At 42.0% G+C, this 25,189-nt stretch overlaps 1 protein-coding gene across 7 annotated transcripts in view; it reads right to left on the minus strand.

The window, feature by feature from the left end:
• Nucleotides 1-24,488, minus strand: part of RBM39 (RNA binding motif protein 39) — a 39,935-nt gene extending 15,447 nt beyond the window's left edge. For 2 of the 7 annotated variants that reach the window (XM_037994994.2, XM_037994992.2), the window contains exons 1-9: nucleotides 24,156-24,488; nucleotides 23,140-23,203; nucleotides 21,320-21,369; nucleotides 13,331-13,525; nucleotides 10,845-10,910; nucleotides 10,695-10,748; nucleotides 6,895-7,012; nucleotides 6,091-6,243; nucleotides 3,279-3,416 (exon numbers count right to left, since the gene is read on the minus strand). In XM_037994994.2, coding sequence (XP_037850922.1) covers nucleotides 3,279-3,416; nucleotides 6,091-6,243; nucleotides 6,895-7,012; nucleotides 10,695-10,748; nucleotides 10,845-10,910; nucleotides 13,331-13,525; nucleotides 21,320-21,369; nucleotides 23,140-23,190 — 825 coding nt within the window. In that variant the 5' untranslated portion in view covers nucleotides 23,191-23,203; nucleotides 24,156-24,488. Of the gene's footprint in view, nucleotides 1-3,278; nucleotides 3,417-6,090; nucleotides 6,244-6,894; nucleotides 7,013-10,694; nucleotides 10,749-10,844; nucleotides 10,911-13,330; nucleotides 13,526-15,561; nucleotides 15,638-21,319; nucleotides 21,444-22,841; nucleotides 22,917-23,139; nucleotides 23,204-24,155 lie in introns of those variants that run through there. The other 5 variants (XM_037994998.2, XM_037994997.2, XM_073009279.1 and 2 more) reach the window with 4 other exon arrangements.
• Nucleotides 24,489-25,189: the final 701 nt, after the last annotated feature.

A 25,189-nucleotide genomic window follows, 5' to 3' on the forward strand; every position in this document is an offset into this window, starting at 1 on the left:
CCGGAAAAAAAAAACCATTACTTTATTTTATTTTATTTATTTATTTTTTTGAGACGGAGTCTCGCTTTGTGGCCCAGGCTGGAGTGAAGTGGCCAGATCTCAGCTCACTGCAAGCTCTGCCTCCTGGGTTTATGCCATTCTCCTGCCTCAGCCTCCCGAGTAGCTGGGACTACAGGCGCCCGCCACCTCACCCGGCTAGTTTTTTGTATTTTTTAGTAGAGACGGGGTTTCACCGTGTTAGCCAGGATGGTCTCAATCTCCTGACCTCATAATCCGCCCGTCTCGGCCTCCGAAAGTGCTGGGATTACAGGCTTGAGCCATCGTGCCCGGCATGATTTTAAACTAAGATTATCTTTTACATCAATACTAAACCATGAAAACCAGAAATCCATCGTAAATTACCATTAGAAGGTAGAAACAAAATTGATTCTTCCTTCCCACTATGCTAATAACACCAAGTAGTAATTTCCAATTATATCAGGCAGAATTGTAAAAACGGAGTGACTAAAAGTTATTCCAATGAATTTGGCGATATACAATGAATTGGGCGTTAACTGCACAATTCTGTGAACGGTACTAACTAAAAACCATTAAGTTTACTTTCAATCAGTGAACTGTAACACAATCTCCCGATTAAGCTGTCCATTAAAAAAAAAACAGGAGTGAAAAATTAAAACAGAGCATCCAGCCAGGTGGGTTGGCTCAGGTCTATAATCCCAGCACTTTGGGAGACAGGAGGATGGCATGTTGAGGAGGTGGACGCTACACAGTGAGCTTGCATTATGCTGTTGCACTCCAGTCAGAGTCACAGACGGAGACTCTGTCTCAAATAAGGAAGGACCTTTTAATGTTAAGTATATTTTACCAAAATTTTTTTTAAAAAAGAAGCAAAGTTTATTTGCTAGTATTTGCTAAGCCATAGACTGTCTATGGAAGGATGTTAAAAAAAAAAAAAAAAAGAACAGATAAGGGTTGCCTCTAGAAAAGGGGTAGTCGTGTATGAAGTGGGGCTATGATATGGATAAGGTATTCTAGGAGCATTAGTCAGCAAAAAATAAACAATATAAACATTTAGACTGGGCTTGGTGGCTCACACCTGTAATCCCAGCAGTTTGGGAGGCTGATGTAGGCAGACTGCCTGAGCTCAGGAGTTCGAGACCAGCCTGGGCACCACGGTGAAACCCCGTCTCTACTAAAACACAAAAAATAAGGTCAGGCTCGGTGACTCACGCCTGTAATCCCACCATTTCAGGAGGCTGAGGAAGGCGAATCACCAGAGGCCAGGAGTTCGAGACCAGCCTGACCAACATGGAGAAACCCTGTCTCTATTAAAAATACAAAATGAGCAGGGCGTGGAGGCGAATGTCTGTAATCCCAGCTACTTGGGAGGCTGAGGCAGGAGAATCGCTTGAACCTGGGAGACGGGAGTTGCGGAGAGCTGAGGTCACGCCACTGCACTCCAGCCTGGGAAACAGAAGTGATACTCCATCTCAAAAAAAAAAGCCAGGTGTGACGGCATGCACCTATAATCCCAGCTGCTAGGGAAGTTGTAGAAGAATCACTAGAACCTGGGAGGCAGAGGCTGCAGTGAACCAAGATTGTGCTACTGCACTCCAGCCTGGGCGACAGCGGAAGACTCAGACTCCAAAAAATTAAACCTTTAAAAAGGGCTTCTTATTAAAGTTGTTACATAATGTTTAATGGAGTTGGGTACTTAATACAGACTAATTGTTCTAGGGCAAAGGTAAGCAAACTATATATACCCTATAGACCAACTCCAGCTTGACTTGTTTTATAAATGTTTCTCCTGTCTGAGCCTCCAGAGTAGTAACCTGGAACTACAGGCATATGCCACCAAGCCCAGCTAATTTTTGCATTTTTAGCAGAGACCAGGTTTCACCATGTTGGCCAGGCTGGTCTCGAATTCCCGACCTCAAGTGATCCAACCAACTCAGCCCCCCAAAGTGCTGGGATCACAGGCATGAGTCACTGTGTCCTGCCCATACTCATTTTCTTAACAGCTTACAGCTGTTTGGAGGAGAGCTGAGTACTTGCAACAAGTCCATATGGCACTGACAACCTAAAATGGGTCTGGGCGCAGCGGCTCACGCCTGTAATTACAACACTTCAGGAGACCGAGGCGAGTAGATTACCTAAGGTCAGGAGTTCGAGACCAACCTGACCAACATGGAGAAACCCAGTCTCTACTAAAAATACAAAAAATTAGCTGGGTGTGGTGGTCAGAGCCTGTAATCCCAGCTACTCAGGAGCCTGAGGCAGGAGAATCAATTGAACCTGGGAGGCAGAGGTTGCAGTGAGCCGAGATTGCGCCATTGCACTCCAGCCTAGGGGAAAGGAGTGAAACTCCCATCTCAAAATTTAAGCAACAGTTTGACAAATCATACTCTAAAGTAACTAATTTAAGTATCAACTGTTCCCTGATGTTCTTTTTTTTTTTTTTTTTTTTTTCTCAGATGGAGTCTCGCTCTGTCACCCAGGCTGGAGTGCAGTGGCGTGATCTCGGCTCACTGCAACCTCTGCCTCCCACACTCACGCCATTCTCCTGCCTCAGCCTCCCGAGCAGCTGGTACTACAGGCGCCCACCACCACGCCTGGCTAATTTTTTTGTATTTTTTTTAGTAGAGATGGGGTTTCACCGTGTTCGCCAGGATGGTCTCGATCTCCTGACCTCTTGATCCACCCGCCTCGGTCTCCCAAAGTGCTGGGATTACAGACGTGAGCCACCGCGCCAGGCCCTGATGTTCATTTTTATATGGTACATAGATTTCTCAAATATCTATGATTATTCTTTTTCTTTTCTTTCTTTTTGTATTTTTAGTATAGACAAGGTTTCACCACACTGGCCAAGCTGGTCTCAAACTCCTGACCTCAAGCAATCCACCTGCCTCGGCCTCCCAAATAGATGGGATTACAGGTGTAAGCCACTGCACCCGGCCGGTGAATCTATTTTTAAAAGTTAAATTTTATTTGTTCTATCTAGCTCCTTTTAAATTTATGCCTTTTGCTAAAATTACTGAGTGGAAAAGGTTCATTGCTCAGTGACAGGACAGTCTTGGAAACTGTATCTCCTTAACACAAACTAGTTAGACACTCTTGGTTTAGGTATATAGCACAGACAAGTCCTCCAGAACAAAATCCAAGCTGCTCTGAACTGAGCTCAAGACCACAATGCCAGACACAAGAAGGACATACAGAAATTATGTAGTTATACTCAGATCAACAACCTACTGAAGATTCATTGAAGACTGTGGACTTACCCTTCCAAAAGGCTCAAAGATCCCACGAAGCATATCTTCAGTTATGTTGAAGTGTAATGAGCCCACATAAAGCCTCATAGGTCCAGCACTTCCCTTTTGTAAATTGTTTGCCATTGCTGCAGCTCTGTTTTTCTCTGCCTAGAAGACAAAAATGCATGTCACAGAGCTAATACACAGCAGTTTAAAGACACACGCCTTCCATTTACATAACTAATGTCAAAGTTTAGAGTGATAAAAATACTACCCTACATAAGGATCAACTTAATAGGAGGCATCTAGGATACGCAAAATTCATAGAGAGGAAGTAGATTACATTTTACCAAGGGCCTGCAGGAAATTAGGGGGTTACACCTTCAAGAGTATAGTTTCTGGCTGGGCGCAGTGGCTCATGCCTGTAATCCCAGCACTTTGGGAGGTCGAGGCGGGCAGATCACAAAGTCAGGAGATTGAGACCATCCTGGCTAACATGGTGAAACCCCGCCACTAAACATACAAAAAATTAGCCAGGCATGGTAGCGGGTGCCTACAGTCCCAGCTACTTGGTAGGCTGAGGCAGGAGAATGGCATGAACCCAGGAGGCAGAGCTTGCAGTGAGCCGAGACTGTGCCACTGCACTCCAGCCTGGGCAACTGAGCGAGAGTCCATCTCAGAGTACAGTTTTTTTTTTTTAATTATTATTATACTTTAAGTTCTAGGGTACATGTGCATAATGTGCAGGTTTGTTACATATGTATTCTTGTGCCATGTTGGCGTGCTGCACCCATCAACTCGTCAGCCTATCAACTCGTCATTACATCAGGTATAACTCCCAATGCAATCCCTCCCACCCAGAGCACAGTTTCTATATAAGACAATGAATACTTCTGAAAATGATTAGTTGGGATGATTACTCCATCATTATAAATGTAATTAATAGCACTGAACTGTACACTTTAAAAATGGTAAAAAAAAAAAAAAAAAAAAAAAAAAAAATGGTTGAAACGCCAAATGTGTGTGTATAAAACCACAATGAAAATAATTTTATTTAGAGTTTTTTTTTTTTGAGACAGAGTCTCACACTATGTTTCCCAGGCTGGTCTTGAACTCCTAAACTTAAGTGATCATCCTTCCTTCTCAGCCACTAGAGACTGCCAGGGACTACAGTACACCCCCCATCACACCCTGCTTATTTTAGAATGTTTTCAGGGCATATGCCAGTTCATGATTCATTTAACACCTAAAATGAATCATGAACCTACATTCTGACAACAATCTTAAGATGCATTCTGATATCACACATACTAAATACAGAGAAGAATGCTTCCTGGAATTGTTAGACACAATCAATATTCGTTAAAATACTCTTGAGATTGGTATAACCAAGCGACAGTTGTTTGTGATAAAATAAGGGGCATATGCCATAACGTAAACTGTATCACCAAGCCAACATTTCGAGTCAGCTGTCATCCCTCCATAACCAAGATCTCAAAAAAAAAAAAAGTTGTCCATTTGCATTCTAACACAGGCTTCTCTTGTAACAAACTAGAGTACATTGGGTAGTACTGCTCTACAACAGGTAACAACCTGTTATAGAGCATATTAAAAACTTCATTTAATATGCTACTTCTCAGCCCTGGGTCCGGCCAAACCATACCCAGCTACTAAGTTTGTCTTCCAACATAGGAAATAATTTGAGTAATTTTTTTTCTTTTTTCTTTTTTTTGAGACAGAGAGTCTTGTTCTTGTTGCCCAGGCTGCGGTGCAATGGCGTGATCTCGGCTCACTGCAACCTCTGCCTCCTAGGTTCAAGCAATTCTCCTGCCTCAGCCTTCCAAGAAGCTGGGATTACAGGTGCCTGCCACCATGCCCAGCTAATTTTTTTATTTTAGTAGAGACAAGGTTTCACCATGTTGGCCAGGCTGGTCTCGAACTCCTGACCTCAGGTGATCCGCTGACCTCAACCTCCCAAAGTGCTGGGATTACAGGTGTGAGCCATCGCGCCCGGCCAAAAAACTAAAATATGAAATGCTGTCAAAGTGCAGTGTGGTTCAAATGATCCAAACATTTCAGGAGGCCCAGGCCAGAGGATCACTTGAGCCCAAAAGTTTGAAACCAGCCTGAGCAACATGGCAAGACCCTGTTTCTTCAAAAAATTTAAAAATTAGCTGGGAGTGGTGGCATGCACCTGTAGTCCTAGCTACTCAGGAAACTGGGGAGAAAAGACTGCTTGAGCACAGCAGGTCAAGGCTACAGTGAGCTGTGATTATCTCACTGCACTCCAGCCCTGGCAACAGAGTGAGACCTTATCTCAAAAACAAGGCCGGGTGTGGTGGCTCACGACTGTAATCTCAGCACTTTGGAAGGCTGAGGTAGGAGGGTCACCTGAGGTCAGGAGTTCAAGACTAGCCTGGCCAACATGATGAAACCCCATCTCTACCAAAAATACAAAAAGTAGCTGAGTGTGGTGGCAGGCTCCTGTAATCCCAGCTACTTAGGAGGCTGAGGCAGGAGAATCACTTGAACCTGGGAGGTGGAGGCTGCAGTAAGCCGAGATTATGCCATTGCACTCCAGCCTGGTGATAGAGACTCCATCTCAAAAACAAAACAAAACAAAAGGCAAAATCATTACGTTTCAAACACAAGGAGAAAAGATAGGATGACAGTCTTGAGAAAACTGTATCAATGTTAATGAAGGCAAAGTTAAAAAAAAGGTCCTGAGAACATCTGACTCAACGTAGTAAGTAGCAGTCACAGAACACAACAGCAGTATGCCATGCAACAAGAGGCTTTAAACACCATCAATAATCAAACTCTTAACCAACAAAAAAATTACCTGTGATGCCTGTACTATGATTGGCACTCCTAAAACTCGTTGGCCCGTTAATCCTATTGCTAGAGGCACTGAGCTAACATCAACGAACTCCACATAAGCAATTCCTTTGGAACGTCTTGAATTTCTGTCAGATATCATTCTCACATCTCGAACCTACGAAGAAAACACAGTTCTGTTTGTACAACCATCCTCTGTAAGCCGTGTAGATCTATTTCAAGGAAACATTAATGTTGAAGGATGAAGGCATTTTTAAAAATTTAATTGAGGCCGGGTGCGGTGGCTCACGCCTGTAATCCCAGCACTTTGGGAGGCCGAGGCGGGTGGATCACGAGGTCAGGAGATCGAGACCATCCTGGCTAACACAGTGAAACCCCGTCTCCACTAAAAATACAAAAAATTAGCTGGGCGTGGTGGTGCGTGCCTATAGTCCCAGCTACTCGGAGGCTGAGGCAGGAGAATGGTGTGAACCCAGGAGACGGAGCTTGCAGTGAGCCGAGATGGTGCCACTGCACTCCAGCCTGGGCGACAAAGCAAGACTCCGTCTCAAAAAAAAAAAAAAAAAAAAAAAAAAAAAAAATTCATTGAAAAAGTAAATCTGTGGGACAATTCCTATATCCTATCTATATCTTTGAACCAATTTGTAGTAACATTTATCAACTCCAATACTATAAGATGCAAAATTTGTTTGTGGAAACATTACCACAAACAAATACTGGTACTAAATCAAATGAAATATTTGATGTTTAGATGTTTTCTCTTGCAATTTCTATACCTACTTGACCTCCCTAAACAGGTTAAGATTACCTTTCCTACTGTAGAGAAAAACTCTTCCAAATCCCTTGGTCGAATTCTTGCCGCCAGCTGCATACAGAAGACTGTCCTTGCATCTCTTTCCTCAGGAGTTAAATTATCAATAGGTTCCCTAATAGAAGTAAAAAATACAAAATTAACTTTGTAACATATTTTAAAATAATTTTTGTCTTTTTTATTTCTTCATATAGTACAACAGTTTTTCAGGTGGTTTTTGGTTACATAGATGAGTTCTTTAGTGGTAAATTCTGAGTGTACCTGTCACCTGAGCAGTATACACTGTACCCTCAACTCCTTTCCCAACTCCACACCAATATTTTCATCTTTAGAAATCAAGTCTTGCTATGTTGCACAGGTTGGTCTTGAACTACTGAGCTCAAGCAATCCTTTTGTCCTAAACACTCCCAGAGAAGGGGTTTCACCACGTTAGCTAGGCTGGTCTCAAACTCCTGACCTCAGATTATCCACCTGCCTTGGCCTCCCAAAGTGGTGGGATAACAGGTGTGAGCCACCACGCCTGGCCTAAAATAATTATCAAACATGTTCAGCAAACAGAATAAGCTGGCCGGGCGCAGCGGCTCAAGCCTGTAATCCCAGCACTTTGGGACGCAGCGGCTCAAGCCTGTAATCCCAGCACTTTGGGAGGCGCCAAGACGGGCTGATCATGAGATAAGGAGATCGAGATCATCCTGGCTAACACGGTGAAACCCCGTCTCTACTAAAAAAATACAAAAAACTAGCCGGGTGAGGTGGCGGGCGCCTGCAGTCCCAGCTACTCGGGAGGCTGAGGCAGGAGAATGGCGTAAACCCGGGAGGCGGAGCTTGCAGTGAGCTGAGATCCAACCACTGCACCCCAGCCTGGGCAACAGTGCAAGGCTCCGTCTCAAAAAAAAAAAAAAACACCCAGAATAGGCTATGAAACTAGTTTGTCATATACCCAAGAACATTTTCCTTTCTTTTCTTTTATTTTTTCCAGATGAAGACACCATGTTGGCCAGGCTGGTTTCAAACTTCTGACCTCAGGTGATCTGCCCGCCTCAGCCTCCCAAAGTACTGGGATTACAGGCCTGAGGCACCGCAACCAGTCAGCCCAAGCCCATTTGCAGTTAAGATCTATTGACCAAAAACATCCATAAAGCTACTCAATGTAACTCAAATCCTTCTAAAGAATGAGGTTTACTGTTTCTTGTAATCACATCTTACTTGGAATCAGTACAGAAGTCTACTGGCCTTACAATCTCACAACGGGTAAAATTTTTCTTTTTTTCTTTTTGAAATGGAATCTCACCGTCGCCCAGGCTGGAGTGCAGTGGTGCAATCTCGGCTAACTGCAACCTCTACCTCCAGGGCTCGAGCAATTCTCCTGCCTCAGACTCCCAAGTAGCTGGCACTACAGGCATGTGCCACCAAGCCTGGCTAATCTTCTGTATTTTTAGTAGAGATAGGATTTCAATGTGTTAGCTAAGATGGTCTCGATCGATCTCCTGACCTTGATGATCCGCCCACCTCAGCCTCCCAAAGTACTGGGATTGCAGGCTTCAGCCACCACGCCTGGCCCAAAAGGGGTAATTTTTCTAAAGCAAGGGTCAACCAGAAGCCTGACAGTTTAACCACAGTCATAAAACATATCACCAGACCAATCACAAATGCCAGACTGATCCAAAATCAGTGTAATGGATGATTATTTACAACAAAACCATGTAATTGTAAAGTGAAATTAAGTTTGACAATCACAAATGGCAAACTTGAAGTGAAACCCTCAATGATTCTAAGAATTCTACTTTACAAATTCAGATACAGTGTCTATTAAGATCATCTCTGTTGCAAAATATTAATTAATATTTTAAGCCAATCTTTTAAGATATAAGCCCAAACATGCTCTTTTCCATTTTCTGGACACTCTCAGGATGTACGGAGGATGAGGGGTGGTCACTTCACCTGTAAGATCTGTCACAAAAGCTTTTTGAGACGCAGTCTCACTCTGTCACCCAGGCTGGAGTGTAGTGGTGTGATCTTGGCTCATTGCAACCTCCAGCTCCTGGATTCAAGCAATTCTCCTGCCTCTCCTCCCGAGTAACTAGGATTACAGGCACGCACCACCACATCTGGCTAATTTTTGTACTTTTAGTAGAGATGGGGTTTCACCATGTTCGTCAGGCTGGTTTCGATATCCTGACCTTATTGCTACAGGTGTGAGATACCACGCCAGGCACAAAGCTTTTAAGGCCGGGAGTAGTGTGCAGATTGCTTGGCCCTGGATTTCAGACCAAACTGAACAACATGGCAAAACCTTGTCTCTTCAAAAAAAAAAAAAATAGAAAAATTAGCAGGGCATGGTGGCTGCACCTGTATAGTCCCAGCTACTCGGGAGGCTAAGTTGGGTGGGATAGCTTATGACCGGCCATTAGAAACTGCAGTGAGCCATGATTTCGTCACTGCACTCTAGCCTGGGTGACAAAGTGAAATCCCGCCTCAAAATAAAAAAGCAAAAGCTTTTTGGCCGGGTGTCTCAAAAAAGAACAAATAAATAACCACAATGCTACCACCTGACAAAATATTCCTTGAACCAAAATGGTAGACTGAACAAATACAAGTCTCGCTCTGTCACCAGGCTAGAGTGCAGTGGCGCGATCTCAGTTCACTGCACCTTCGCCTCCCAGGTTCAAGTGATTCTCTCGCTTCAGTATCCCAAGTAGCTGGGACTACAGGTGTGCACCACCATGCCCAGCTAAATTTTGTATTTTTAGTAGAGACAGGATTTCACCATGTTGGCCAGACTGATCTCGATCTCCTGACCCTGTGTGATCCACCCACCTCAGCCTCCCAAAGGGCTGGGATTACAGGCGTGAGCCACCACGCTCAGCCTACAATTCTTATTTTTAAGGAGTAAAATAATCCATGTAAACATTTAAGAACCTAGGAGTAACAATTCAAATCACTAAGACTTTTGAGATGAAACAGTTTTCCTCAGGACAGCCAAACAGTAAAACTTACTGTTACAACTACTTCTCCACATGAGGTATTTCAAATAACTCATTATTTATTAATACCAAACATAAATAAGTGTAAAGTTTTCTGTAACTGCTACGTTGCCAACACAAAGAAATGTATGACACGAATATGCTAATTACCCAGATTTGATCATTACACTGCATACATGTATCAAAATATAATTGTATCCCATAAATATACACAATCATATGTCCATTAAAAATAAGAAATGCAAAAAAGCTTATTTTAATTAAAATAGGAAAATAAGATCACGTTAAAATAACTTTAGGTTGGACGTGGTGGCTCCTGCTTGTAATCCCAGCACTTTGGGAGGCTGAGGCAGGGAGATCATGAGGTCAGGCGTTCAACACTAGCCTGACCAACATGGTGAAACCCTGTCTCTACTAAAAACACAAAAATTTGCCGGGCATGGTGGCACATGCCTGTATAATCCCAGGTACACTTGGTAGGCTGAGGCAGGAGAATCACTTGAACCCAGGAGGCGGAGGTTGCAGTAAGCCAAGATTGCACCACTGCACTCCAGTCTGGGTGACTGAGTAAGACTCTTGTCTCAAAATAAATAAAATAAATAAATAACTTTTGCTTCTTTTTAATTATATGAAATTAAAGTGAAAACTACTGAAAACTCAGTAGAAATTTACTTGACTTTAAAGTACTAGAACTGTAAAAGGAAGCAAAAGCAAGATTTAATACAGTCCAAATTACTAAATATCATCAAAGTTAACAGTACTATAAGCTGCAAAAGCTTTTTAAGAGCTAAAAGCTTTAAAGAAGAAAACTACCTCACAGGGCTCTTGTCTTTTCTGAATGGACTTTTGCTTCGGGAACGTCGTCTACTGCAAAGTTAAAAAGTTTCAGAAGTTATCCAAACAAGTACAGCATGTTACTTCCTTGAAAAACAATTTAAACAATTCAGAAGTATGTTTAAAAACCTTAATTTGATGCTATGAGGCAACCCAATCTTTCCTCGGATGGCACTGTTAAATTTTGGTCCGGAGCTAAAAAGGAAACACAAAATTACACTAGTTACAGGTTTAGGGTCTTGCTAAGATCGCATTCATGCGCTCTCCAGCAAGACTAACATTGTTTAGGCTGCTGCTTTTCCACCTCAGTTATGAAGAGGAAACAAAAATACTTAGATGTCTCTTAACTTTATCCCAGGCAAGCTGCCCTTGTATTTATCCATCCTGGACCACTGAGAGGTGCCAAGACCAAAGGTTACAGCCTCAAAATTTTTAGATTCTGAAAATGAACACACCCATTTTCAGACTATAGATATCTTTGTAAGCTATATAAATAAATATATATATATATATATATATATATACAGTCTTGAGAATTAAAAAAAAACAAAAAACAAAAACAAAAAACACACACATATAAAAAATAAATCCCTCTGAACTTTCCTCACACCAGCAGTAACTATGGTTAACAATTTGGTGTGTATCCTCTCCTGGGAATGTATGTGTGTACATGTATATACACAATTTTCATACAAGTCTTCTTTTTGAAAGGCTTTTAAAAACTAAAGTGAATTCTTTAGTCATGCAACTTAGGTATTCCCCCATTCACCAGTAACTCTTAGACAGCATGACACCACTTAACAGACTATACTTCAGTTGTTTGTTGCAAAATATTCCATCGTGAAGATCTGAAGGTAATTTACGAATTCTATTGAAAAATTTTAAGGACTTGTCATGACTAACAGAGTGTTTTCAAAAAGATCACAAAGGTAATTATTCTGTAATAACAGTTTTTGTGACTCTTTAAAGACCAAGCTAACTTAAAGGGACTAGCCAGTTGTCCCTTAGTGCTCATCCTGCTATCTTATTCCAGAAGAACAGCGAAATAAATAAATATGTAGCAGCCTGTGATCCACACATTTGAATTAGTTTTCATGAACACTATGCCTACCTACAACATGCAAGTATTTCCAAATAAAACACTTTATATTAAATTGGTCCTTTGCAATTCAGACTAATGGTGATGACTGAGAATCATTTACTGGATGTATTAAAGTTCTCAAGTAATTAGTTATAAGCTATTTTCTTTCCCCTTTAATTATAAAATATTCTCAGTTACAGCCTCAAACCCAACATTAGAACTAAGTAATTTTCTATTAAAGTTAGGCCAGGATCCCAGCAAACACAAAGTATTCATCACTCAAAAGGAATTAGGCTAATTCCTTTCCCCTCATTTAGTTCATCCAGGTAAAAAGATTTAACATAATCCCATTTTAAGAATGCTCAGAATCTTGATAAATGGGACAAAAGCGGAGAATTTCCTAATGCTGCACAGCATTCAGAATTAAAATAGCATTGTGGTCCCATTTTCGGCTATTAAAAAGTTAATGAAATAAGCAGCTTGGAGGAATCCAGCATCATGCAGTTTAATTCTTTTTATTTTAAAGATAAAAGAGCCAGAATCAGAATTCATGTAATGCCAAAACATTTCATGAATCCATTAAGTCCTCTGAGCACTTTCATTTTCTTCTCATTCATTACTCATTAATAGCTTATCTGAAACTTGTTATCTCCTTTAAACGTTAGAAAACAAATGCTTAGCTTAGGGGGTTAAGTACCTTGCCCAAGTGATTCAAGTCTGTTTGTCTTTGAATTCCATCCTTAACCATTCAAATCTTAAAGTTAGAAGGGCTATTTTTAATATATCCCAGAGTTTACAGCAGTGTGTTTATTAAGATGAATTAACCTCACAAAGCATTAAAGATTGCTATTCAATCCTTAGAACTGTAGGTAATTAATATATTTAATAACCGTAATAAATTTATTTCCAACTTTCTAGTGACCAAATTTCTAGTGACCAAATTTCTAGTGACCTAATCTTCAAAACACTTTTAATTTGGAATACCTTTTACTATTAACAAACCTTAAATACAGATGAGCCTAAAAAAGAATCTTTATCAAGGAGCATACACAACAAATTCACAACTGGCCTGACATTTCAACTAAAAACAGCCACAGTGACAAGATTTTTTACTTACTGTTAACTATACATGTGTAACTTTGTATTCATCAGAACTTTACAATTTTAAGTAAATATATGTTTAGCAAATACTGTAACAGCCCAGACACTGTTAAGCTTTCTCAAGTATTTGGGCACTACAATGTCATCTTTTTCAAGCACTCTAGTGCTTTCATCCAGTTTGCGCTGATTGGCATACAATTTAGAAACTTTGATAGTTTAACAGAAAATAATTGGTATGACTAGTAAAAGCAAATTTTTATTTGTCTATGCACTGTATTTTTCACTTTACTAGCATTCAATGCCAATATCCTTAATTCAATACTTTTTAATCAATCATTAAAAAAAATTTCACAATTCAAATCACTGAAGTTAATTGCTATATGAATACCCAGAGAATAACCCTCAAACCAAAATCGTAACTATGGTTACATACTAAGGACTTCTGTAGCGGCCTCTAAATCTTCGATCTCGACTTCTTGAGCGGCTCCGTCGCCTCTCTTTACTTCTACTTCGCTTTCTTTCACGGCTTTTACTCTTTTTCCTTTCTCTATCTCTACTTCGCTTCCGTTCCTTACTTTTGCTTCTCTTTCGTTCATGACTACGACTTCTGCTCTTGCTTTTTTTCCTCCTGAGAAGTAACAAATTCGCCATTATCATGCTTGCTTAAGAACCCACCATAATATACTACCTTTTATGGTCAGAATCATATTTTTATCCTTTCATAAATTTTTTTGGCTAGTTTTACTATGATACAATGCTACATAATTACACTTTAAAAAAAAAAAAAAAATCTGTAATCCCAGCACCCTGGTAGGCCAAGGCAGGTGGATCACAAGGTCAGGAGCTGAAGACCAGCCTGGCCAATGTGGTGAAACTCTGTTCCTAACAAAAATATAAAAATTAGCCGGGCATGGTACCATGCGCCTGAGTCCTAGCTACTAGGGAGGCTAAGGCAGGAGAACTGCTCGAGCCCGGGAGGCGGAGGTTGCAATGAGCCAAGATTCTGCCACTGCACTCCAGCTTCGGCGACAGAGTAAGACTCTGTCCAAAAAAAAAAAAAAATTGCTACGTATGGTAAACAATATCCCTTTTGCCTTATATTAACATTACTGAAAATCAGCAGACAAGACATTACTTGAAAGACACCATCCTCTACGACTAGGAACTGCAACGATCTCCTGAGTTAGCTACAGCTTGAACAAGGAAAAGGGCTTGTTGGCAATACAAATCAAAATGTGAACCTTTAAATATAGTTTGTCATATAAAAGGCCAACAAAAGCATTACTGTAATCTGCAAGATACATTAATAAAACAAACTTACAATACAATATGTTCACATTTAAGTACTACTACTGGTTCATTTATAAAAATTTTCATCAAATATAGTAATTTACCATTAAGTCCATTTTGCCCCCATTTACATATGGAAATATTTAATACGTTCAAAGGGTCACATAGACAGCAACATTTTGGTTTTCATGGGCAAAACCGTAATGACAAAGGACAGTAAGAATTAAAGCAGGCCGGTGCAGTGGCTCATGCCTGTAATCCCAACCCTTTGGGAGGCCAAGGCGGACAGATCACTTGAGGTCAGGAGTTTGAGACCAGCCCAGCCAACATGGTGAAATCCCCTCTCAACCAAAAATATAAAAATTAGCCGGGCCTGGTGGTACATGCTGGTAATCGCAGCTACTTGGGAGGCTGAGGCAAGAGAACCGCTTGAACCCAGGAGATGGAAGTTGCAGTGAGCTGAGACCACGCCATTGCACTCCAGCCTGGGCAAAAAAGAGCAAAACTCCATTTGAAAAAACAAAAAAACAAAAAAAAACCCAAGTGCAGTGGCTCACACCTGTAATCTCAGCACTTTGGGAGGTTGAGGTAGGGACCACCTGAGGTCAGGAGTTCAAGATCAGCCTGGTCAACATGGTGAAACCCCATCTCTACTAAAAAAATGCAAAAAGTAGCGGGTCGTGGTGGCACAGGCCTGTAGTCCCAGCTACTGCGTAGGCTGAGGCAGGAGAATTGCTTGAACCTGGGAGGCAGAGGTTGGAGCGAACCAGTATCACACCACTGTACTCCAGCCTGGGCAACAGAGCAAAACTGTCTCCAAAAACAAAAAGAACTAATGCATTAAAATACATTTTGACATTCCTAGACTTGAATATGACCATTTCAATACTTCCTGAAGTTACAATGAATATACCAGAAAATGGAGTATGCCATTTTTAAGCCAGTTTATAGAAGCCTGTGGGATGCAATCAAAACCAATGATCAACTTGACCTTCACACATCTTTTTAAAATCTCAAACTAAAAACCAAAAAAACCAGTCATTATCTTTCTGTTCACTTCTGTAGTCTTCACAGTATACTACCCATTCATAATTAAATCTTTTAATCTATACCTGTGTCATCACCCAAATTTTAGAGGTGCCTTCAGATATTTCAATATAAACTGAAAAACATTTCAAAATCAATTTATTTCACTAAAATGCCAATTTGTAGTGGCTTAATGATTAAACATTTTGACAATTCTGTATTTGGATATGTAATTGTTTACTCCTTTTCAAAGCAAAGTTACGTATCATAAGAGCAACTGAGGTCTGCCTCAGAGAACCTGTAAGCAGGTCATCTTTAGAGTGCATTGAAAATAGAAAATGAAGACACCCACCTTCTGGAATCTTGAAACCCACACTCCAATCACAAGGAGATGTAGAGCTTTCCAAGGAGGCAGAAAGTTTGTCTAAAATTTCAAGATAATCCACCTGACTGTCAGAAATGTATATGCTAGGTAGCACATGACAGAAAATTAGGCTACACTCATTATTTATATAGAACTCATCAAAGCCACGCCCAGATGGGCAACAGGTAACACTCCAATTTTGTTGCCTGAAAAACCTAACACTATCTCTGTGACACTATTCTAACTATAGAATTCTGTGAGATTTCTAAAACCTGAAGTCCTAAATATAATCCATTAGGGAACAAGGTAAAAAGTAACTCCATCCCCCTCAAAAACAAAGTTTTTGTTCTGCTCATAGATGGGCTATAGCAAGAGAGGCAACCAACCTATTTACCTCTCATAAGACCCAAAACTTATTCTGCCAAAAGAAAATACTTGAAAATTGGAGAGCTAATTTTAACTTAAGGTCTTCTAGGACTTTTTGTATAAACAAGTCTCCAACCACATCTGAAGGCAACCCCAGGCAGGTAAAAAGACAGCAACATATTAAGACATTCAGAAAATACAATCTTTTGCATAAAAGCCCAGAGAAAGCTATATGGGTGCAAGAAACTAGTATACTTCCAGTTTCAAAGGGCATTTATTACATGAACTAAAGAAGGGTTATCGAAATCCACACTAATAGTCAAATCCTGTTACAACCTAAAAGGGACTTTCCAAAGTCTTTAATGGCAGTGAAATTTTGTACTGAACATCACTGAAGTAAATGGTCCACTGGGCTGGGCCTTTGGACTTTTTGGTTATATGGCCTCTGTAGTAAAGGTGTTTTGCTATAACTGGATTTGACCTCTTCCATGTAAGAAGATCTAAATTTTAAATGCAAAGTATTCTGGAAAAAAAAAAAAATAGAAGTCATTTATTCCAAAATTTATAGATAATCCACACCACAGTAGCCAATATATTTCAACTGTGTCACTTCAATGTTAAATTTTATTGAGTAATTCTCTAAAGAGCTTAACAGAATGGACACTGATTTAGAGTTTGCAAAACTGGTTACTCTAACAAATAATATTCCCATGAGAGCAAGCTCACGCACTTAAGATGCATACCTTGACGTATGCAAAAACTCAGGTTCATAGCTCTTCAAAAAATAGGTTGACAACCAGTTTGTGTCACAATAAACTTTGTTCCTATTCTAGGATACAATGAAGTGTATGTTGAGAATCAAAATTACACAATTAAAAAAAAATTTATACTCAGTCAACTGTTTCTCAGTACACGCCATTTTTCTACTACCTAACAAACTATACCTCAATGTGGCTTAAGACAATGAAGTTTTAGAATGAAAAATGCAACGTGGCACTTTCCTTTGGTTAAGAAATTTAATTTAGTTAAAGGTTAAAGCAAAGACAGAATGTTTTATATCTATATCTAAATACAAAAATTTTCTTCCAGGTAACTTTAAAATTAATTTGAAACATAAAGTTCCTTCAGAAATTAAGAGTCCTGAATGAACAAAGGAGCCATTTACTTATCAACTATAACTGACGAGAAGTCTGACTGGAAAGTATTTTAAGATAACCAAAGTGTTTTGAAAGGATCTTCCCTTAGACAATCTCATGGTTAAAGAAATCATCCATTCTTCTATTTAGTCCTGTGGGACTCCACATTAGATAAAGGCCACCGAATATCACACATGGAGAACCTGATGCTCAGCTTCCTTATAAAAGCTTGTAGCCTTAATCAACTTATATACAGAATAAAAACAAGAAGAAACCAGAGGTGACCTTAGTGGCAAAGGGTGACACGAGACACTGGTACAATAACAAAGGTCTGTACCCAAAAGTCTATGTTTTTATCCTTCTGGCATTTGAAGTGAAATCTTCAGCCACTAGGCCTGACACCTAGATTGGATAATTTATGTCAATTTATATGGATACATCTTCCTGGGTTTTCTTTTGATTAGAGAATTGCAAAATAGAAACATTAGGAAACCATTACTGTGGCAGAAGGTCTAAAACCAGACGACATAAACCATGCCTCTGGTTGGCTGCCTCAGACCACATCAAGACTAAACCCAATGTGATCCCCACAATTTCTTGTGTTTGGTGAAGAACTATAAATGACTCCCATCCAAGCTTACACCAGAAAAGAGGAGGACGTCTTCTACAAATTTTATCATTTTTAACCTATTACACATTATTTTAGGGGAACTACAAAAAAACATATTGGCTTAGCAAGCACTGAATAAAGTTATATAAAACTTTCTCATCTATTTTATGAAATTTTATCAACCTACCTAACACAATGTAGTGAGAACGACCGAGGCATTTACTATGAAGCATTTAGGGATTTTAGGAGGAAAAGAGCCAAAAAGAAATCAAGCGGCTATTTTTCTCTCATTTTTCATTTATGTAAGGTCATAAGTATGACAGATTTTTATGTTTGAGACGGAGTCTCGCTCTGTCTCCAGGCTGGAGTGCAATGGCACGATCTCGGCTCGCTGCAACCTCCGCCTCCCAGGTTCAAGTGACTCTCCTGCCTCAGCCTCCCAAGTAGCTGGGACTACAGGTGTGCACCACGATGCTCAGCTAATTTTTGTATTTTTAGTAAGACAGGGTTTCACCATTTTGGTCAGGCTGGTCTCGAATTCCTGATCTCAGGTGATCTTGCCTCAGCATTCCAAAGTGCTGGGTCTAGCTTCTTCTACGTGGAGGACAGCCAAGTACGATCCCACAGGCAGTCTCTTTTAGTAAAGACGGGGTTTCGCCATGTTGGCCAGGATGGTCTCGATCTCTTGACGTTGTGATCCGCCCGCCTCAGCCTCCCAAAGTGCTGGGATTACATGTGTGAGCCATCGCGCCCAGCCCAGATTTTTTTTTTTTAAGACGGAGTCTCAGCTGGATCCATGGCTCACGCCTGTAATTCCAGCACTCTGGGAGGCCGAGGCGGGTAGATCAACTGAGGTCAGGAGTTCAAGACCAGCCTAGCCAACATGGTGAAACCCTGTCTCTACTAAAAATACAAAACTTGGCTGGGCATGGTGGCTCATGTCTGTGATCCCAGCACTTTGGCAGGCCGAGGAGGGTGTATCACGAGGTTAGGAGTTGAAGACCAGCCTGGCCAGGATGGTGAAACCCCATCTCCACTAAAACTACAAAAATTAGCCAGTTACGGTGGCAGGCACCTGTAATCCCAGCGGCTCGGGAGGCTGAGGCAGGCGGATCACGAGGTCAGGAGATCAAGACCATTCTGGCTAAGACAGTGAAATCCCGTCTCTACTAAAAAAATACAAAAAAAATTAGCCGGGCATGGTAGCAGGCCCCTGTAGTCCCAGTTACTGGGGAGGCTGAGGCAGGAGAATGGCGTGAACCCGGGAGGCGGAGCTTGCAGTGAGCTGACACTGCGCCACTGCACTCCAGCCTGGGAGACAGAGCAAGACTCTGTCTCAAAAAAAAAAAAAAAAAAAACAGAGTCTCACTCTGTGGCCTAGGCTGGAGTGCAGTGGTGCAACCTTGGCTCATTGCAAACCTCTGCCTCTCGGGTTCAAGCAATTATCCTGCCACAGCCTCCTGGGGAGCCAGGACTACAGGCACGAGCCTCCACAATTTAACTACTTTTTGTATTTTCAGTAGAGACAGGGTCTCACCACGTTGGCCAGGCTGGTCTCAAACTCCTGGCCTCAAGTGATCTGCCTGCCTCGGCATCCCAACATGCTGGGATTACAGCTATAAGCCACCACAGCTTGGCGGATAAAATGTTTTAAAATGGCACCATAGACTAATAAAACAATTTAATGTTTGCAACATGACCACATATTTAGAATCACTAACCTCAGAGCTAACAGGAAACTTCAAAAACTGATAAATCCCAACCTTACAAAGTGGATCTCTTGGCCGGGCACGGGTGGCTCACACCTGTAACCCCAGCACGCTGGGAAGCCGAGGCAGGCAGGTAACCAAGTCAGGAGTTCAAGACCAGCCTGGGCAATATGGTGAAACCCCGTTCTTACTGAAAATACAAAAATCAGCCAGGCATGGTGGCGCGTGCCTGTATTCCCAGCTACTTGGGAGGCTGAGGCAGAAGAATCCCTTGCGCCAGGTGCAATGGCTCACCCCTGTAATCCCAGCACTTTGGGAGGTCGAGGCAGGCGGATCATGAGGTCAAGAGTTCGAGACCAGCCTGGCCAACAGAGTGAAACCCCGTCTCTACTAAAAATACAAAACTCAGCCAGGCATGGTGGTGCACACCTATAGTCCCAGCTACTTGGGAAGCTGAGGCAGAAGAACCTTTTAAACCCAGGTGGGGGCGGAGATTGTGATGAGTCAAGATTGCCCCACTGCACACCAGCCCGGGCAACAGAGCAAGATTATGTCTTTTTTTTTAAAAAAAAAAAAGCTCACGTCTATAATTCCAGCACTTTGGGAGGCCGAAGTGGGCGGATCAAGAGATCAGGAGATCGAGGACCATCCTGGCTAACATAGTGAAACTCGGTCTCTACTAAAAATACAAAAACATTAGCCAGGCGTGGTGGTGGGCGCCTGTAGTCCCAGCTACTCGGGAGGCTGAGGTAGGAGAATGGCATGAACCTGGGAGGCAAAGCTTGCAGTGAGCTGAGATCGCGGGGGGAAAAAAAAAAAAAAGGCCAAGTGCAGTGGCTCACCTGTGTAATCCCAACACTTTGGGAGGCTACAGAGGGAGGATCATGAGGTCAGGAGATCGAGACCACTCTGGCTAACATGGTGAAACCCCAGATCTACTAAAAATACAAAAAAAATTAGCCAGGCGTGATGGCATGCACCTGTAGTCCCAGCTAATGAGAGGCTGAGGCAGGGGAATCGCTTGAATGAGGGCGGGGGGGGGGGGGGGGGAGGGCAGTGGCTGCAGTGAGCAGAGATCACACCACTGCACTCCAGCATGGGTGACACTGAGAGACTCCATCTCAAAAGAAAAGAAAAAAAAAATTCAAAGAATCACTTGAACCCAGGAGGCGGAGGTTGCAGTGAGCCCTAATTGTGCCACTGTACTCCAGCCTGGGCTACAGAGCAAGACTCCGTCTCAAAAGAAAAAAAAAAAGTGGATCTCGTCATATCTGTTACTTAAGACTTTTTGAACACAGTTTTCTGTATATAGTAGAGTTCTACAGAGTCACTCATCTTATCCAAATAAAGTATACAGATATATTCATAATTTCCAAAAACCCCACTCTGCTAAGTCTGGAGTTTGAAAGGCGTAAGATAATGAAAGCCACCTTAAGAAGTACTTAAGTATTCTGTTGCATCACTTCCAAAAGGGCCTTTGAGCAGCAAGGTGCAGAAATAATTCACAGCTTTGACTCCTTTGGCAATTTAAGGCAAACAATACTTTCCATGGCCTAGTTATCACCTAATTTAACTCTCCCTTTTAAGATCAATGGATATAATAGTTTCATCAGTAAGATAACCAAATATTAAACCAAAGTTAACAAATTTACAACAAGACAACCTCTACTACAGAACTTGTCACCAGATTGTCATGATGGACTTGGAGGGGAAGGTATCTGAAACTATATTCTGAAATCTAAGCAAAAATCCACAGTTCCTCCAAGAGTTTATCCCAAAAGACAAAGAACCAATTCTCTAAAAACAGCAAAAAAAAGTTTCCGAAGAGAACTTTGTATACTTCAGCCACAGGAACACAACTTAAGGTCTAAAACCACAAAAAAGTTCACCACCCTCCCCCAGGCCCCTTCTTAAAACTTACTTTTTGCTACGTTCTTCATGGCCGTTGGCACTGCTCAACTTGTTCTCATCCTAAGCAGGGTTGATAGAAGAACATCATGAGGACGAAGTGGTAACATTTCAAGTTGTCAAAGGGTAAAGGGAACAGGAATAAGAAAATACAAAACAATTTTAAAACTAATTATTTATTTAAAGTTTAACATGGAAGGCTATAAAAAAATTTAGATGGGTATGTGTTTAACCACTTTGTTGCTTACATTTAAGTCATCAAGATACAAAAATAAAAAAATCTTTCCATATTAACATGTTAAATTTTACTTTCTTATATAGTTTAGATATTAAGTTATCCAGATTTACAATGTTGAAGTGGTTAAATATAATTTCCATAAAACATGAAGTCCTGTTTTGAGTTTTATTCCATGTGCTATGGTCCCTTTGGTCAGTACCATGGCTCTATTTCTGCCTAAGCCCCAAGTGGCCATGCTAGCAGCCAGCCACTATCGATTTCCTGTGACCGATGCCATTCCTGAGATCTTCGCCCATTTCCGTTGGAGGGTTGGGACTGTAAGAGCTTGATGCCACCTCTGTCACACATCTCGCCCTGAAGCAAACAGGGATTCACACTGCTTTAGTAATGTTGACTCCCAAGAACCCAAGAAAGTCAATTAATAATCCACCAAGTCCAGCCTAAACATTTCCTACTTCCATACCTGTTTACATGGAATTACATCCATGTTAAAAAACTAAGACACAAGAATCTTAACATTAAAACAGAAAGTAGCTCTTCAAGAGTCTAAGCATTACAAAATTACATACACTATTTAAATCTATCAAGAATTCATCCAAATTGGTACCACATGGTCGTGCTATACAATCCAAAACAAATGTATTATTTTTAAAAGGTTGAGCAAAATGTTTATTTTAAAGTTTGATTACATCAGCTATAGGAATAAAGTGCTAACTTACAAAGCTTACAGTTTGTGACACCAGTGATAATGCATGCATACTGCTATTTTCACCACCAACTGGTGAAACAATGAAAAGACAGTTTACTTTTACTGCGATACCGAAATGAGTCAAAGACTATATTAGCCAAAATAATTCCTTTGTTTTTAGTGTGAAATACTATATGGCAGGGCCTAATTAAAAATAAAACAATATGGAGAACAGTAAAACAGTTATCAAGTGACTCTAAGCTGTGATACTGCCTCTTGTATTTTTTTTTTTTTTTAATTTCTATTCAGGGATCCAAGAATTTTAGTAATTATTAACTGAGTAGCAGATTGCCACTGGACTGTTTAAGATTTACTATCACCAGTCTTACATAGATATATAAATTTTAAAATCTCACCCATTTCTTCTCATAAGACTATTAGAAGATTTAACTTGCCATAGACTGGTTATGCTTTTTTATTCTTGGACCCCTGCTTTTTCCCAAACCACTACATTCACCTTTTTGCTATACCAAACTGGAGCTGGTAATTCTTAGTTGAGTCATTTTACCTAGGGGACCACGGTACAGCGATAAGTCACTCAATTACTACCTTATGATTGACAGTTCACACTGGAATCAAAGGTGAATTCATGGGAGTAGAGGTGAGATATCGTTAGGCAAGTCTACAAAGAGAGATAGATGGGCATTTATTCATCACGCTGAAGTGAAACTACTGCACAATATTATTACATCAATAGCATATATTTACTTTTGTAAGTTACACGTAATGCATCTCTGATAAGATAAATCAAGAGGGCTCCGGGGAGGTTAGTTTACATTTCAGCAGTAGTTTCGTGAATAATGCTAAATTAAGAAATTATAAACCTCACCGACATGTTTTTTCTCACCTTCTTGTAAGGAGCCTCAAGCATTGCTTCAATATCAATATCGTCTGCCATTTTCTCTAAACGCCTAGGAAAAGAACAAGACGATTCGGTGAGTAAACATTTTTATTTGTCTTTTTTTTTTTTTTTTTTTGATACGGAGTTTCGCTCTAGTTGCCCAGGCTGAAGTGCAGTGGCGCGATCTCGGCTCACTGCAAGCTCCGCCTCCCAGGTTCAAGCGATCCTCCTACCTCACCTCCCGAATAGCTGGGATCACAGGCGCCTGCCACCACACCCGGCTAATTTTTGTATTTTTAATAGAGACGGGGTTTCACCATGTTGATGAGGTTAGTCTCGAACTCCTGACCTCAAGTGATCCGCCTGCCTCTACCTCCCAAAGTGCTGCGATTACAGGTGTGAGCCGCCGCGGCCGGCCTGGTAAACGCTTTTCAAATCGACTGAATTTTCTCAGCCGACACACTGGAAAAGTTAAGAAAAACCTCCAAAAGCCCTACAATGAATGACTAAAGTGACACGCACTTTAACCAGGTTTGGCTTATGTAAGTAAATCCAAAACGCCTCTTACACCAAAGACACGAAAACGAAGACTTCAATGTCCAATATTTAAAACCCTGCTATCAACTCCAAAAACAGAAACTGGGAGACCCGAACGAGAGCGCCTCTTTCCGCGCAAAAACCCGCGCTGCCATTTTAGGGGCAAAGGGAAACTCCCTCCATTGGGAGGGGTTATGAGCCAAGGCAGCGTTCAACTGGCGCCATGTTGGGAGGTCGCGGCCGGCCCAGGCCTCGAAGGAGACAGGTCACCAATCTACAAAGGCCTCTCAGAGGTCCCTGCCACCCCAAGAAACCAGACTATACCCGACCGGAAAATAAGGGCGCGGTCACTGAAACAGGGCCGATTTCTCGAAAACCACCCCTCACCCCGGTCGCTAAAGACCGCCAAGAGCGCCCCTCAGCCCAAAAGGGAGCCAAACCTCGAGAAAGCTGGGATAATACGCGGGTCCGCAACGCCCCTGTACCTGCTCCGGCTTTCGGACGCCTGTGGTGCTCGTCTTCGGGAAGAGACTTCTGCCGCTGCTGCCGCCCCTGCCGCCGCCGCCGCCGCCGCCGCTTCTGTTGCTACTGTTAAGCCCCTAGGCCCAGGCCGCGGAACCGCCCAGCCCGAATATCGGGCTCCAAGGACGGCTAGGCCCGAGCGAATCTAAAAAAAACAATGGAATTAGAGAAGCCCACGCGGAAGAGCAGGACGGCGGCTTCGGCAGCTCAGGATCCACCCCTGCGACAGTGACGGCAAGCTCCCCGAAATGGCGGCCGCTGCTTCCCTGTACTCACATTCACCAGCACACATACACACACACAAACACACGGGGCCTCACAGAGCCCTCAGCACGGGCTCTCGCGAGAAGCTGCCCCAAGCAGCAAATCGGAGAGGCCGAAGTATCGCGAGATCTAATTATAGCTCCAGCGACTGTAGCCCAATCTCGCGCAATGATTGCGCCATAGACAGTCCCATCCCCCATTCAGAGAGGCGCCTTTCACTCCCACTTCGCGTAAGCACCTAAATCTCGCGAGACAGAGCGGGTCTCTAGGGTAAAGACAGTTGGTAGGCTACCTGTCAATCTTTCAGAGAACTCCTCGCTGAGTGGAGCTCCGCGGTCGCCTCCCCTTCGTGGCGCCTCTTCACGGCCATCTGAAGATTCCCCCAGCACAGCCGACCGCCCCCGCTCCGGCCTCACGGATGGCTGTCAAGGTCGCCATAAGGCAACCTAGTCGTTATGGCGATAGGATAAAACGGCGATCTTCAGTTTATCCGCTAAGGGTGGAGACGAAGTGGAAAAGTGTATCAGAAGGCCAGAAAAGACCTTTAGGGGTAGGGGGAGAGGGGGAGATAATAAAAATAGGTTTCCAAGTCAGTTGGAGCCAATGGCGCGGTCTGCACTGTCGATCTTTGAAACAACCTTGGAAATAGTGGAGGAAAGCAAAGAAAAGGTGGAGAAGATAAACTCTGCTTCCCTTGGCATGGAATCAGCTTTGTGCCCCGAATTTAATCACC

The sequence above is a fragment of the Chlorocebus sabaeus genome, chromosome 2 (genome assembly GCF_047675955.1).
Source record: "Chlorocebus sabaeus isolate Y175 chromosome 2, mChlSab1.0.hap1, whole genome shotgun sequence".
Lineage (NCBI taxonomy): Eukaryota > Metazoa > Chordata > Mammalia > Primates > Cercopithecidae > Chlorocebus > Chlorocebus sabaeus.